This window comes from Phaseolus vulgaris, chromosome 10 (assembly GCF_051622355.1).
Source record: "Phaseolus vulgaris cultivar YP4 chromosome 10, ASM5162235v1, whole genome shotgun sequence".
NCBI lineage: Eukaryota > Viridiplantae > Streptophyta > Magnoliopsida > Fabales > Fabaceae > Phaseolus > Phaseolus vulgaris.
This window is the reverse complement of record NC_143507.1, coordinates 40,804,820-40,821,949: the sequence shown is the minus strand read 5'-3', so window position 1 is coordinate 40,821,949 and position 17,130 is coordinate 40,804,820. Positions and strand designations below refer to the sequence as shown.

The following is a 17,130-nucleotide window of genomic DNA, read 5'->3' as shown; positions in this document are numbered from 1 at the left end:
TAAAGTATTGTTGATATTTACTTTATTTTGTTAGATATTAAACCTTCTTTCATTATAACATTAAAATTTGATTTAATTTTTATTACTCTTTCTTGTATTTTTTATTTTTCAAAAAATGATACCAATGATTATAACAAAGTAAATAGATATAAAACAAAACAAAAATTACAATTTTTTTTTTAAAAGGAGCGAATCAGCACGTCAACCCGTCTTATGACAATGTGTGTTACTATTTTCAGCCCGCATAACCTTGACGGATCAACATGTCTGCCTCGCTATTGGTAGACAATGGAGATCGAGCCAAAATAAACTGTTTTGACCCATTTTGTGACTCTAGTTAAAATTGAGTCATTAAATTGTGATAAATTGATTATATCAAATTTTATAATAATTTAAAATATATGAAAGGATTTCATGTTTCTCTCTACTTTTTTAAATACATAAAAATTTAACATTACCATAATGATAATCTAGTACTGATAGTCAAATTTTAAAATTTTCATATATATAAATATTAAAAATTTTGTGGGTTTTCTATTGTTATTGAATATTATATAAAAACTTGTACAATAATAATAACTTAATATATTTTTAAATAGTTAATAAGTTTTATAATATCACAAGATAAGTTTAGGATTTGATAATTAAAAATCTTATATTCATAGTGGTGGAATATATATTAATATTTAATATCATATAAAGAAAATTTTATAATAATAATAATATTTATTATTATTACTATTATTTATTTTTATCATTATTTTTTATTTTTTAATTATTATTTAATATATATATATATACACACACATAGTGTTTGTATTTTATAAAGAAAAAACGCCGAAGTATTTTTAACTCGTTTTTTACTTTTCATTATTTTTTTATTTTTGTGTTTTTTTTTCTTCGCTTGCAGCAAATCCGTTGTTAGAAACAAATAGAATCTTAATAGGATACCGTCTGGAACCTGATTTTAATTTTAAAGACCGTTTTCCTTTTTAACAGTTCTCTGTAATTTTCCTCCTTTGCTTTTTCATTTCATTTTCTAAGTTTTGTGTTCCCCACAACTACTACCTCTTCTCTTTTTTTCATTTTTTTGCGGTATAGTTCAGATTATATATCGGAATATAGACATTTTTGTAAGATCGAAAATGACCACCAAATAATCAGATATTTATAATAATAAAATTATACATCACTTATTTATCAATAAAAGAAAAAAAAATCAAAATAGCAAATTTGAAGACTCTTATTTTATGCATCAATTGAGGACTCCTATTCCTTGGAAAACTAGAGTTAGAACATCATCAATCCCTATTTGATCTCTAACATAAGAGATGAAATTATTTATAACTTAAACTTCATATTTTTACGTTATTTTTTAGTTTATTACATAACCACACCATAACTAGGCTTAAAACAAAGAATAACTAGCTTAAAACGCCGCCTTTAAATCAATTGTCTGAACTTCATCACGTTCCTTGAGATGCAATCCTTTGGGAAATGGCCTTTTTGGGACAATAAGGTGCACTCCTGGTTCATGGTGGCTTAAACTAGAGTTCAACAGCATTGAGTTGTTGACACACTGCACGTTGCTGTTCCCATAAAAAGCTCTGTTTGGAGGAGAAGATAGTGTTCTCACTTTCTCACCATCAGAATTCCCCATCTTGTGAATGGGCTGCTTCTTTTGGGATTGTGTTATTTTCATGTAAGCACCTCTGTTTTCCCCTGAAATTGTTATGACCCTTACGCCATGACCCTCTGAGACCTTTGTGTGAATACCTTTTCCTTTGGTTTCATTTGGGCCAATGACTTTGTTCTTAGTTTCTTCTGATTCATTCTTCAATGAAGCATTGCCCTTGCCATCATTAGGCTTTTCAATGGTGACTTCTACCACCGGGGGAGGTTGAACCTTCAATTTGGCAGCTGGAAAGACCATAGGGGTAGTAGATTTGAGGTTTGGTGAGTGAATTGGGGTGTGAACATCTGCTGTTGTTGGTAGAGATTTGGTGGCAATGGCATTGGTGTCGTGAGAGTTAGTGTTTGTTGTTTTGAAAGAAGGTTGTGGAAGCTGAGGTTTAGGATGTGACTCTGCAGAAGAAGAAGGAGAGTGCAAAGAGGCCAAACGAGACCATGGACGAATCAGAATTGGGTGAGCCATGGAAATGCTAAAATCAAGCTTGATGGTGGAAGCTTCTTTGGTTTGAGTATGAAAATGTATGAGCCATAAAATGCTATTTATAGATGATGCTATATGGTTAAACAAGATCAGCTTTTGTTACTGTACCTATTAACAGCTAACAAACATGGAATGACAGAAAATGTGAAAAGCATTAGATTCTATAGGCATTTGCCACTTCCAGCTGACAAAAACTGCTTTTGCCTTTTGGAATATACTCTTTCACCAATTTTTAGTCCCAAACGTCTACAACATCATTAGACCTTAACATAAAAGTTTTATAAGATGGTTGGCGACTCTAATCCTATGACTTACATTACATTACATTTGTTTTGGTTGGTTATATGTATCAAAATCTATCAACGGTTGTACGTCTCTGGGAATAGGTAACATAGTTAGTTTTTCTTTTAAGTGTAAGATTATAAATTCTAATGAGGTTAGTTTGACATTCTATTTTATTTTTATTGGGTGAAACTAAGTGTTATCCTTATAAAACAAGATAAACAAATTTTATAATGAAGACATTTTCTGTACTAAGTTTTGTGAGTTTTTATTTTTACTTCTCAAGTCAAGAAGGTTTTCTCACGTTAAAACTTTTCAATTTCATTATTCTATTTTTATCTATGTTCTTTCTGCTTGCTTATTACTTTTGCAAGTGTTCATTTTGTATCTATTGATGTCTCTATTTCAGCAAGTGTACTGAGTCATAAGTAGTAAATTGTCCATAAAGACGAATATTGAACCCACAAAGAATAATTCTAAAATCTTAAGTATAATATTCACTTAATATAAAAAATATAAAAAACTGTCAAAGTTTGTTTGAAAAGTTGGTTGTATCATGCATTTGTAAGAAATTAAAATAAAAACAAAGTAAATGAGTTAGATTATTCAATTGAGAAAATTGGAATTGGTGTTAATCCTTCTCACTCATATGTGTTTTCAATGAATAAAAACATATAACATTTCATCTTTATTGACATAGATGCACATATAAAAATATTCATATCGATTACAAAGTTATTAAGATTGTCTCCTAAATATCGATTTCTTGCAAATTTACAAAAACTTTTTATCATTATGAACAAATGTTATAAAACAATTAGCATTTCAAATCTATTTATAACATTCAACTATATTAAGCTTATAATTTATCTCATATGCTTAAATATACTTTCCAGTCAAATCTAACTATCAAAATCATGAATAAAGATTCAAACTTAGAAGAATAAAATGATAATATTAATCATCAAATATAATAAATATATATCAACTCAATACATAATAGTTTGAACAAATTACTCTCAATCCAAAGAGAATACTTAGTCACTCATATTGGCCATTACAAGCATGGAAAGAAAGAAAAGAATATCTTGGGTGTTTCTCCTTGATACCTCTTCTAGGATTTTTTATCTATGATTATCATCCCACTCATGTCCAGAGTTCTCCCTCACCCTCCTATTTAACCTAATTTGATGTAGGTTAAGTGACATCTCGCTTAAGCTAGCTATTACTTGCTTAAGCGAGTTTCACGAGAAAAACACAACTTCGTTAGAGGGAAACTCACTTAAGCGAGTCTTGGGTGAGTTTGTTCTAGAGAACAATTTTGCCTCTAGATTGATCTTGTTTGGGCGAGTTATTGAGCGACTTTTCAATGCTCAACTTTGTCTTTTTATTTTGTCTTTAATTTGTCAATTCTTCTTTAGCCATTTTATCTCCATCTTTCCCTATACTCATGAAATTAACACAAACTTGAGAATAAAACGTTATTATTCATCTCATATTCTAAAATTATGTATTAAAAAATTCAAATTCTTAAATTAGAGGTTAAATTATAATTTTATTAACAATTAAATTCTACAATCATTTACACAACTCGAGAAGAATTAGTTCTGATTTTCCTTACATCCATCTTCATCTTGCACTTGGAATGAAACATGAGTGGGAGAAAAATAATGGATTTACAAACATTGGAATTGTCATTATCTTTACATTACAAAACTTAGTAATTTACTTTATTATAATAATTAATTTAAGTATTTTGACTATTTTGAAATTAATTTAAGTATTTTTGTCAATTTTGAAACATTACCATATTAAAATTAATTATTTTAAAAAAATGTTAATTACGTTAATTGACAAAAGAAATACTATTTTAAATGACGTTAAAAAAATAAAGGAGCAAGGTACAAATTTTCAAAACATAAAATATTAAAGTTGCAAATTAACTATTGCTTGATGACATCGAAAGGTAAAAAGAAAATAAAAAGTTGAAAATATTGAATTTCTCAGTTTTATTCGTTCCTTTTCAAGATGCATGCATGGCCAATTTCCACAGGGTATCCCTCTTCTGCAACACAAAAATGTCAACGGTTGTGCGTCTCTGGAACAAATAGTTAATTTTTATTATTTTTAATGTAACAATTCACTCGTTTTCTTTAAGTAAGAGTTATTTTCAAAGTTTAAAACATATTTTATGATAAAGGTTCGATTTTGTTTATTTTATATATGGTTGACTATGGCTCTCGTTTATTCGGTAGAAACTTGGCATATATACTGTTTTATATAATATTAATAATAATGTCGATGAAAACACACAAATAACCGTTGAGTTTGAAGCGTGAAGCTTTTCATTTGGAGGCAGTAGAATCTCTACCCTATTTAAGAATTCATTCCTAAAGTTATGGTTCAATTGCATTTATACTTCCACACATTTAAAAGTGGATAATTTACTTCTGGAAACCGACTCCAAATTATTTGCATTTTTTTAACTATAATTGTGTGCTTTTTTTTCTTGTATTTTTTTCCGGATTAAATGATCATAGTTCAACTTAAAGATAAAGTAATAAAGAGAAAAGATATTGATGTATTTAAAGTCCAATTTTTAATATGGTATCAGAGATATTTAAAGTTTATTTTAATGAGAATTTGTTGGACTTATTAGATCATCCATTATCAGACTATTCATCATATAATCTCTCGTATGAGTTTGGAAAGTCTCGACACAAGAAAATTGTATTGGAAATTTCACATCGATTAGATATAAAGACATTTTATAATATATAAATGAGTGCAAACCTTATCTATAAGTTGATTTTATTATAAGCCAAATTAATAAAATTGATTTAAACTTATAGAATGTCTTTTTTTTTCTTTCCAAAATATTCAGCATTTGTTTAAGGAACAGAAAAGTAGATGTACTGGTAGAGTCCGCACGACTAAGACTGAGTCTCAATCTCCATCAATGGGTCAATCGACACTACAAATCCAATTACGCTTAAGCAGAGTTAGTTAAGTTAATCAGCAATCAAGAGCGAGATAATACATTCATAAACATGACCCAAACTTTCTAATCTGGCCCAATAAGAAAGGTCCACTAAAATAATATAAATAGCACAAATTTCAAGAATCAAGTACGTCATTGTTCAGTACTAAGCATACCGAGTACCAAATACTAAATCTGACTTGAGCGTCGAAATGTCATCCGAGTCGAGACTATGTGAAGACCGAGGAGTAGGGAAGAGTGAGGAGCTTGCTAGGAGAGGAAGTGAAGTGTTGTCCGACTGACCGACCAAAGAAGCACAAAAAGAGTCTCAATAGTTCTCTAGGTCCCAATCCCGTTCGAGAACACAGTAGACAATTGCAGATTAAAGATGTAAATGAAGATGAGGCAGCAAGGCTCCATTACGATATCATTGACATAAATAAAACGATTTACAATTAAATAACGAGATTTTTTCTTAATCTGAACTTCACTATGTATATTAAGGAAATAATAATTATAAAATTATATGCAATTATTGTATGCAATATTTGACGATATTGTACCCAATTATATGCCATTAATTTAATAATTATAGAATCTCATGATTAGTATCCTACCTAATTAGATTGTAATTTGGGAGAGAGAAACTCCCTATATATTTCCTATACATGAGTGATGTAAAATAGACATAAGAGAATAAGAAACATCTTTTCTTCTTTACATCTTTTATCATTTTCTTATATGGTATCAGAGCACCGATCTTGGTGCCCTGACAGCCTCTCCATTTTTATCCCCTAAATAAAAAATCATGTCTGGCAAAGAAGGCACAAGTAACGAGTCCGATAGAAACCTCGTACAACACTTCAGTGCCGAACAAATTCAGCAATTGGCAAGGGCTATTTACTCGCTCAACAATAACGGTAAAAGTGACACGTTTGTTAGCTCTGCAGGTCTGCTTGCCCATAACTCCTCCTCTAATTCTGCTTTTACGAAACCATGGATTTTGGATAGCGGAGCAACCCATCACATTGCATCTGATTCACAATTTTTCACACACACTTCATCATCATTTATTTCAAATGTTAATCTGCCCACAGGCTCAACTGCGCCTATCTCATCTACAGGCACAATTAAATTCAATGACAAAATCACTCTCAAAGATGTTCTTTGTGTTCCTTCTTTTAATTTAAATCTCATGTCCATTAGTAAGATAACCAGTTCACTAAATTGTTGTGTCGTTTTTACTCCACATGGTTGCGTTTTACAGGACTTGGCTACGGGGAGGATGATTGGCTCGGGTAAACAACACGCAGGCTTATACTACATGTCCCCTCTTCCAAACCAAGCCCACGCATCTCAAATATCGACCGATCCTGATTTATGGCATAAGCGCCTTGGACATCCTTCTCCAGCGTGTCTACAACTTGTATCTTCCCTACTACCTATCCCTATCAGTAAAAATCTCATTCCCATTCATAATCATTGTAGTATTTGTCCCAAAGCTAAACAGACAAGGCTACCCTTTCCTTTAAGCACAATAAAATCTCATTCTCCATTTAATCTATTGCATTGTGACATTTGGGGTCCTCATAAAACCCCAACTCATTTTGGAAAACGTTTTTTTCTCACTATAGTCGATGACTATACTAGATGTACTTGGTTATTTCTTATGAATCACAAATCTGAAACCCAACATCTCTTAGAGTCGTTCATTACATTTGCACAAAATCAATTTCAGGCATCTATTAAAACCATCCGCGTTGACAACGGACTGGAATTTATTTCAATGTATGATTTTTTTGTCAAAAAAGGTATTGAATGTCAACGCACTTGCGTTTACACTCCTCAACAAAATGGGGTAGTAGAACGCAAACATAGACATGTTTTAAACACAGCACGAGCCCTCCTATTTCAGTCCAATTTACCATTAGAATTTTGGGGAGAATGCGTTTTAACCGCCACATATATCATTAATCGCTTGCCATCACCTTTACTAAAAAATAAATCACCTTTTGAGCTACTATATAATCAACCACCTTCACTTTCTCACCTAAAAACTTTTGATTGCCTTTGTTACGCAACTGTTGTTTCACCTAAGCAAAAATTTGATCCGCGTGCCCGACAATGCATCTTCATTGGTTATCCTCACAGTCAAAAAGCATACAAATTATTTGATATAGATGCAGGCACCTTTTTTACAAGTCGGGATGTCATCTTCCATGAAAGTGTTTTCCCATTCTGCCAACAGTCACAGACACAATCCTCACCTCCATTACAAGGTATTTTGCCCACTATTGACATTGACTTACCCACTCCTGTCCAACATTCACTCGATCAACCTTCTTCTCTTACTCATCACAATGCACCTGAACCTCCATCAAACCAACCTTTTTCTCCTACTCGTCACAATACACCTGAACCTCCATCAAACCAACCCTCTTCTCCTACTCGTCACAATGCACCTGAACCTCCATCAAACCAACCTTCTTCTCCTACTCGTCATAATACACCTGAACCTCCAGTAGACCAACCTTCTTCTCCCATGCCAAGAAGTTTAGCACCCATTCCCAAACCTTCTCCAACCGACCTTCCTGTTCGACGATCCAGTCGCACATCAACCCAACCTTCATGGCTTCAAGACTACGTAACAGGATCCCAAGCCAATCATTCGACCACTGCCCAAGACCGACCGAATGGAACCAGGTATCCTATGCATCATTTTCTTTCTAATTCACGATTTTCTTCTACACATAGTGCATATCTTGCTAACATCACAGCCACCAAAGAACCTCACACTTATGCTCAAGCTATCCTTGATCCAAATTGGCAAAAAGCAATGGACGAAGAGCTTTCCGCCTTGCAGCTAAATCAAACGTGGACCTTGACATCGTTACCCGCTGGACAGAAACCCATCGGATGCAAATGGGTCTATTGATGACTTTTTACGGCAAGTGCACCGCGTTTGTCAAAAGTAATAATTGTCCCTAAGGACGGATATCGATCCCACAAGGAACAGTGAATTATCGAGTACAATAATCGCTAAATATAAAAACAGAACAATTAAAAGAGTTTTGAATTAATTGTGTTGGCACTGATCAATAAGAAAACAAACAAAGAATTAGTTGTTTCAATTGGAAAAATAAGGATTAGTTTCATCTCTCTCACTCTCAAGTATTTTGATTAGCATGTCAATATTAAGTTTTTTATTGAAATTGATGCCCGTATAAAAATCATTTATATCGATTCCTCGCATATAAAATCCTTAAGAATGTCCCCTAACTATCGATCCCTCGCATAATTATAAGAACAACTTAGAACGAAGCTCAGACGTTTAATAGCAATTAACATTTTAAGTCTATTCCTAGCACTCAAATATGTTAAGTATTGTTGTTTAGGTCCGAACCCTAAAAATACCTCCCGGTCAGATTTAAGATTCTCAATTTGTCACGGAAAATTAAAAGTAAAACAACAATACCAATAATCAATCAAGAACTGAATATTAATATATAAAATATCACCTCAATACATAAGAGTTTGAGCAGATTACTCCCAATCCCAAAGGGTAGAATTAGCCACGCATACTTCTATCACCTTCCATTCTCCCAATTGGGTTACAATTCACTCTATGGTGTTTTCCTCTCAATCTGGCACACTAAGGTTGAGCCTCTAGCCCTCTATTTATCCTAGTTTTTTAGGGTTAGGTTGTTTATTGTGTCGCGCTAATGGGCTAAATGATAAAACATAAAAAAGGCCCAATCTTTCTTTGCATCTTTTCCATTCTGGGACCTTCTATCTTTATCTTTTAAGCTCAAATCATTCATCTTTAATCCAAATCTCCAATCTTCCTTAGAAATCTGCAATTAACACCAAATTTGGGAATAAAATACTCTTATTCAAATAAAGATCATAAAAAATGTAAAAAGGTATAAATTCATAAATTAGGGATTATTTTTTATGTAAATTAGCAATAAATCCTCATAAGTGTCTATATTTTAATATGAAATATTACTGAAATTAGACACTTATCACTCTCCCCAACTTAGAATCTTGCTTGTCCTTAAGCAAAGTAAATGAATATATTTGAATTTAAATATCAAACAGCTTAATTCACTAAACAACAGATCAAATTAGAAACTTATTAATATGAAATATTACTGAAATTAGACACTTATCACTCTCCCCAACTTAGAATCTTGCTTGTCCTCAAGCAAAGTAAATGAATATATTTGAATTTAAATATCAAACAGCTTAATTCACTAAACAACAGATCAAATTAGAAACTTATAATGCTTCCAAATTCAAATATAGAAAATTATAGACACAATCAATTTCCAGGATCAAATCAAAACAAATAAATGACAATTCATCAAGGAATATCTTGTCATATGCTCACGGGTAAGTGTTTCTCTCTATTTTCACTAAATCATAACAAATCATAGTTGCTTTTCATTTCATCTTCAAATCACAAACATATTAGAAACATGAATCTTGAGGTCTTTTCCAGGGTTGTAATGAGGCTGGGCTTCCAAAAAATATTGGTTTTTCTTAGATAACAAAAGGCACATCTTAAAGAAGAAGAACATACCTACAATTCAATTATAGAGAACATATATGTTATCTAATTACCACTTTCTTTCGATATCACCTTTTTCCTCATTTTTTTTTCATGATTTTCATGAAATTTTTCTATCTTTCTTTTCTATTTCTTTTTCTTCTTATGTTTCTGTTTCTTGATTTTTTTTTCTTTTTTTTTCAATAATAGGAAAAAATTCTTCCTATTTTAAACTTTTTGACCTTTCACAATCAGAACCAACCATTCCCTTTTCTATATGTATTGCATCTATGTTCTCCTTCCTTAGACATGCTAAAGGGTAGGAAATTATATCAATAAAGGTTAAGGTGCAATATTAACAAAAAAATTCTTGGCCCAAAGGGGATAAAAAAAATGGAATACTAATATAAAGGTTGGCTTTTTGGCCCTGGCTCCTAATTAACACAAACAAATGCCTCAATCATCTTCATGCTCTTTTATGATGCAACAAAAATAAAAATTAAGCAACCACAACTGTCAATTCATCAGTAAAACTCTCAAAAAAAACTGTTTAAGGTTCACACACTCACTTGGTTTAAATGGTCTCATTCCTTTTTGTCTTGTCATTATCTGTCCTAATCAATCATACTGTTAAATTTTCATGTATCATATTTGAACTACATTTGAATAGGGATTCAATCATATTTTCTTTTCTAACCTGTGTCTAATTCATCTCACTATTTAATATTTAAACACAAATTCTTTTTTCCACAATTCAAAATTAATATTCTAGTTCTTTTTTATTTGAAAAAAAAAAACAAACTAGAAAACAAACAAATTAAAACTGAAATTTAGTCAAGAAAGATAATTCAAGACTTAAAATTACCAAACTAATAAGAAATTTATTCAAAATAAGCAATATAAACAAACTAAACAAATAAGAAAATAAACAGAAAACAAAATAACCGAAAAATAAAATAGATAAAATAAGACAAAATTCAAATAACTGAAAAGAAAAGAGAATTAGAAAGATAAAACCATATTTTTGCTCAATCCTCTCTTCTTAAGAAATCATCCAGCTTTTTGTTAAGATCTTTATCTACAGTCTTTGCTTCATTTGCTGGATCTGCCCCCTAAATAATAAAACCTGTCCCCAGGTCAAAATACATAACATAGGTTGGGTTTCCCTTGAAATTCTCCATGGTTTACCAGTTGGGCTTATTTGATAGGAGTGATTGGCTAGACAGAATTTCCTAACCACTTCATTATTAAAACCATATGTTCTCTTTCAACTGATGATAGGTACCGTCATCATCATCTCTCAGTCTTTTCTAACTTCTCTCCTTGCTTCTTTTTTCTTTATTTTTAACTTCTATTCTTCTGAGTTGTCTTCTCAATTGCTCAATCTATAAAAACTTGTTTTCTTAATATCATAAGACAATTCAAGCAAAGATTAGTATAACAAGTAAATAGTTTTTTTTTTTTTTTTTTTTAAAAAAAAATGACATAAAGAAAAAAAAATTAAAATAATAAAAGAAAGAGAAATAAATAGTAAACCAAAAACAGAACAAAAAAAATTAAAAAAAATAAAAGAAACAAAAACTTACTTAAATACAAACTAAAAACTAAATAAAATAATAAAACTATAATTTTTAACAAAGCGAAAAATAAAATAAATAAAAACAAGAATAATATATAAAAACTAAAAATATACAAAATAAAATAAAATAAAATAACTAACTAACTAAGAAAACTAAAACAGAATATATAGATAGAAAAAAACTTCGTAAAATAAAAACTAAGAATGAAATCAAAGAAAATAATAAAACTAAAAATAAAAATAAAAATAAAAATAAAAATAAAATAAAATAAAATAAATAACTATTAAAAAAAATAAACAAAAATAAAACAACAACTAATAGTAATAAATAATAAATAAATAAAAACTACGTAAACTCTAAATAAACAACTTAAGCTAAACGTAAAAATAAAATATGATAAAACAAAATCCAAATCAAAATAAAATAAAAATATAATAAATACAAAAATAAAATAAAATAATTACAGTAAAAAAAACTACGTAAACAATATAAAATCAAAAAAAGTAAAGAATAAAATAAAATATAACAAAACAAAATACAAATAAAATAAATAAAGTAAACAAATAAAAAAAAAACTTAAAAGAAAAAATATTAACATAAAAATAACAGTTTTAAAAAAAAAAAAAAACAAGCATATTCATATTAAAAAAAAACTTTGTACGTATTCAAAACTAGAGAAAAAAACAAAATCTTTACAAAATAATAAAAAAATCTAGAAAACAAAAAAACAAAAAAACAAAATTATTCACATCTAAAAAGAAAAACAAAATATTTACAAAAATATTCAAATTAAAAAAAAATAAAAACTAAAAAAAATTATTCACATAAAAAAAATAAAATAGTTAGTATATTCACAATATTTAGGAAATTATACTCAACAAATCAAACCTGTTCCCCGGCAACGGCGCCAAAAACTTGATGACTTTTTACGGCAAGTGCACCGCGTTTGTCAAAAGTAATAATTGTCCCTAAGGACGGATATCGATCCCACAAGGAACAGTGAATTATCGAGTACAATAATCGCTAAATATAAAAACAGAACAATTAAAAGAGTTTTGAATTAATTGTGTTGGCACTGATCAATAAGAAAACAAACAAAGAATTAGTTGTTTCAATTGGAAAAATAAGGATTAGTTTCATCTCTCTCACTCTCAAGTATTTTGATTAGCATGTCAATATTAAGTTTTTGATTGAAATTGATGCCCGTATAAAAATCATTTATATCGATTCCTCGCATATAAAATCCTTAAGAATGTCCCCTAACTATCGATCCCTCGCATAATTATAAGAACAACTTAGAACGAAGCTCAGACGTTTAATAGCAATTAACATTTTAAGTCTATTCCTAGCACTCAAATATGTTAAGTATTGTTGTTTAGGTCCGAACCCTAAAAATACCTCCCGGTCAGATTTAAGATTCTCAATTTGTCACGGAAAATTAAAAGTAAAACAACAATACCAATAATCAATCAAGAACTGAATATTAATATATAAAATATCACCTCAATACATAAGAGTTTGAGCAGATTACTCTCAATCCCAAAGGGTAGAATTAGCCACGCATACTTCTATCACCTTCCATTCTCCCAATTGGGTTACAATTCACTGGTGTTTTCCTCTCAATCTGGCACACTAAGGTTGAGCCTCTAGCCCTCTATTTATCCTAGTTTTCTAGGGTTAGGTTGTTTATTGTGTCGCGCTAATGGGCTAAATGATAAAACATAAAAAAGGCCCAATCTTTCTTTGCATCTTTTCCATTCTGGGACCTTCTATCTTTATCTTTTAAGCTCAAATCATTCATCTTTAATCCAAATCTCCAATCTTCCTTAGAAATCTGCAATTAACACTAAATTTGGGAATAAAATACTCTTATTCAAATAAAGATCATAAAAAATGTAAAAAGGTATAAATTCATAAATTAGGGATTATTTTTTATGTAAATTAGCAATAAATCCTCATAAGTGTCTATATTTTAATATGAAATATTACTGAAATTAGACACTTATCATTTATAAAATAAAGTACAATGGTAGCGTCGACAGATATAAGGCGCGCCTTGTCGCAAAGGGGTACACTCAGATTGAAGGTGTCGACTATTCTGAAACTTTTTCACCAACAGCACAATTAACAACTTTGAGGTGTCTCCTCACCATTGCAGCAGCCAGAAATTGGTTTACTCACCAGCTAGATGTGCAAAATGCCTTCTTACATGGCACATTGCATGAAATCATTTATATGGACTTGCCACCGGACATATCGACAGGGGAGAACATTGTATGTCGACTCAACAAATCCCTTTATGGTCTCAAACAAGCATCTCGAACATGGTTTTCAACATTTTCTCATGTGATTAAATCTGTAGGATTTCAACAGTCCAAGACAGATTACTCTCTATTCACAAGACAGAATAACTCATCATTTACTGCCCTATTTATGTGGATGATATTCTTCTGACAGGAAATGATTTGACAGAAATACAGCGTGTTAAAGATTGTTTATTACAACAATTTCGCATTAAAGATCTTGGAGACCTAAAATATTTTCTAGGGATTGAATTTTCCCGTTCCAAAGTTGGTATTTACATGTCCCAAAGAAAATATGCGCTTGATATTTTGCAGGATACGGGACTCACAGGTGCTCGTCCAGACAAATTTCCAATGGAACAATACCTAAAACTCACACCAGACGATGGAGAGTTATTAAAGGATCCAGTCAAATACAGGCGACTCGTGGGACGACTGATATACCTCAGTTACTCAGCCTGACATAGCATTTTCGGTTCGGACCCTAAGTCAATATATACAGGATCCACGGAAACCTCATTGGGATGCCGCAATTAGAGTCCTAAAGTACATCAAAGGATCACCAGGACAAGGATTGTTATTGCCATCCGAAAACAATCTGACATTGACAGCTTATTGCGACTCAGACTGGGGAGGTTGTCAGACAACTCGGAGATCAGTATCTGGATATTGCATTTTTCTTGGTTCATCTATTATATCATGGAAGTCAAAAAAACAGACAAACGTGTCAAGATCATCAGCGGAAGCAGAATACCGCGCAATGGCCAATACTTGTTTGGAGATAGTTTGGTTGCGATATCTGTTGCAGGATTTAAAGGTGCAATGTAACTTGCCAGCTCAACTACAATCAAGCGGCATTACATATAGCAGCAAACCCAGTATTTCATGAACGCACAAAACAAAACACATTGAGATAGACTGCCACATTGTGCGAGAAAAATTACAAGCTGGGATAATTAGTCCTTCCTATGTACCGACACAGTATCAGCTCGCTGATATTTTTACGAAGGCATTGGGCAAGGAACGATTTTTGACGCTACGACACAAGTTGGGGGTTCTTGATCTTCACCTACCAACTTGAGGGGAGTATTAAGGAAATAATAATTATAAAATTATATGCAATTATTGTATGCAATATTTGACGATATTGTACCCAATTATATGTCATTAATTTAATAATTATAGAATCTCATGATTAGTATCCTACCTAATTAGATTGTAATTTGGGAGAGAGAAACTCCCTATATATTTCCTATACATGAGTGATGTAAAATAGACATAAGAGAATAAGAAACATCTTTTCTTCTTTACATCTTTTATCATTTTCTTATAATGTACTCTAAGATTACTCAATTTCTAGCAATGACACATGTTCGTCTCCTTCACTTTAATTAAACACACATTTGCACTTTAATTAAAAAAAAGTGTGATTGTAAAATATGAATTTGGGGTGATTATGGAGTTGCAAAATGGAGAACATTCAAGGCCATTTTGTGAACTCAAAAGCTTTCAATAAAATGTCAAATCCTGTGGGAAGTTGTGACACAAATAGCAGCACGTTTAACGTATTCAACGCAATGTGAAGACTTCTAGCTGTCTCACTCCCTCTCTGCATTGATGGTACCAAAGCTGCTGAAAGAGCCCATAACACTGTAATACCTGATCACAAAATTTGCCTAACAATCATTTTCCATACCAACATGAACCACAATCACAGTACCCTTCATATTCATTTCTTAGGTGAAAAGATGCATGTTCAATGCATAATTGATCATTTACATAAAAAAGCTAATAGTTTTGCCAAACTCTTCTAATTCATTTCTTCCCCCTTAAATTCTTACTCTCTTTAATTAATTTCATCATCAATTGCAAATTTTAAAACTTTACCTGCTCCTGCAAACAGATGTGGACCTGGGAATAACTTTCCTGTCCTGATCCACGTGTTCAATCCTCCACCAACAGCTTCAAGCACCCCAAATCCAAGAAGTATGGATCCTGCATTATAGTGCCTATCCCTGTAAGAGCCTTTGATTAGCTCTTTCCTCTCCTGAATTTGATAAGAAACCAATAATTCAGCAATCCTTGTATGTAAGTGTTTGAATTAGACTAGAACAACAAATAGCTACTTCAATTTTTGGATGTGATTTTAAGAACTAGAATCAGTTCTGGTAGGTGTCCAGATATATAAGCTCCAATTCGATCTAACATACAGTAAATAACACAGAACTATCCCACAAATCTTAGAGTTTGTAAAAAATTGAAAAGAAATAAACACATGGGGCAGATTTCTCAGCTAATGAAATTAGGAAAACCAATGAAATTAGAAAGATAACAGTGACAACAATGGCAACAAAGGCAAGGATATATACCTCAGTAAGTTGCTGAATTTTGAGTTCAATTTGTGATGGTGGCACTTCTAGTGGTGTACCTTCTGGAGTGACTGGGGTAGGTTTGACTTGTTTCTTGAGCTCATTAATCTCATTCTGAATAGTCCTCACTCTCCTCCACTGCCAACCCAAATATCCTGCCCACAAGGTATACAAGAACAAAGAAGCCATCACAATGGGGTGTATGAGAGCAAATGTTCTGCCCTCAAACACCCCAAACTCCCCATCAACAGCAAGTGCCACATCCTGTCTCAACAACAATCATGCCACAAAGTGAGAGAGAAAATAACCCTTTTTAAGAGAAACAAGTGTGAGTAAGCATGATGGGATAAAAAAAAAAACTAGGGACATATCCCTTGCCTTTTGGTCTAACAAGAAGGGGAGTGTGACTGCTGTGAGGGAAAGAGAGGCAGTTTTGAGAGCATTGCTGGATTGATCCAATATTTTGTGTGTGTTGAGAATGGTAGGATCTTTTGAAACATTCAATCTTGAAGAGATCAGAGGAAGTGGATGAAGTTTTGTTGAATGGTGGTGTGGCTTGTTAGGAAGAGTTGAAAGTGTTAGGAAAGTGAGTTTGGAGGCCATCAGCATCTCAGGAAGGAAGAGTGAGGCAGGAGACAAAAAGAAAGATCTGTGGGGTGAAAGAAATAAAATGTTGAAAACTGGAACAGCAGAAGAAGATAAGGTACAGAGATTCTGATATTTGATAGGGAGATGTAGGATTACACTCCATTGACTAAGCTTACATGGCACACATGTCAGTGCAGTATAATTAACGACAAAAAAAACTTAGAATACACATGTAGAAGGTGGGAAGATCAATTCCACAATCAACAACAAAATTTACCATGAATATAAACTATACTTCGAAGT

General features: G+C 31.8%; 2 protein-coding genes across 2 annotated transcripts; both read right to left on the bottom strand.

The window, feature by feature from the left end:
- Positions 1 to 1,128: 1,128 nt before the first annotated feature.
- On the bottom strand, positions 1,129 to 2,204 carry LOC137818041 (uncharacterized). The gene has a single exon (XM_068621262.2). The coding sequence runs from the start codon at positions 2,153 to 2,155 to the stop codon at positions 1,430 to 1,432; it is 726 nt and encodes a 241-aa protein (XP_068477363.1). The 5' UTR covers positions 2,156 to 2,204; the 3' UTR covers positions 1,129 to 1,429.
- Positions 2,205 to 15,223: 13,019 nt separating this feature from the next.
- LOC137819308 (uncharacterized) lies at positions 15,224 to 16,929 on the bottom strand. The gene is made up of 4 exons (XM_068623109.2): positions 16,618 to 16,929; positions 16,240 to 16,503; positions 15,758 to 15,917; positions 15,224 to 15,529 (listed from the first exon to the last, which is right to left on the bottom strand). The coding sequence occupies exons 1-4, from the start codon at positions 16,846 to 16,848 to the stop codon at positions 15,351 to 15,353; spliced, it is 834 nt and encodes a 277-aa protein (XP_068479210.2). The 5' UTR covers positions 16,849 to 16,929; the 3' UTR covers positions 15,224 to 15,350.
- Positions 16,930 to 17,130: the final 201 nt, after the last annotated feature.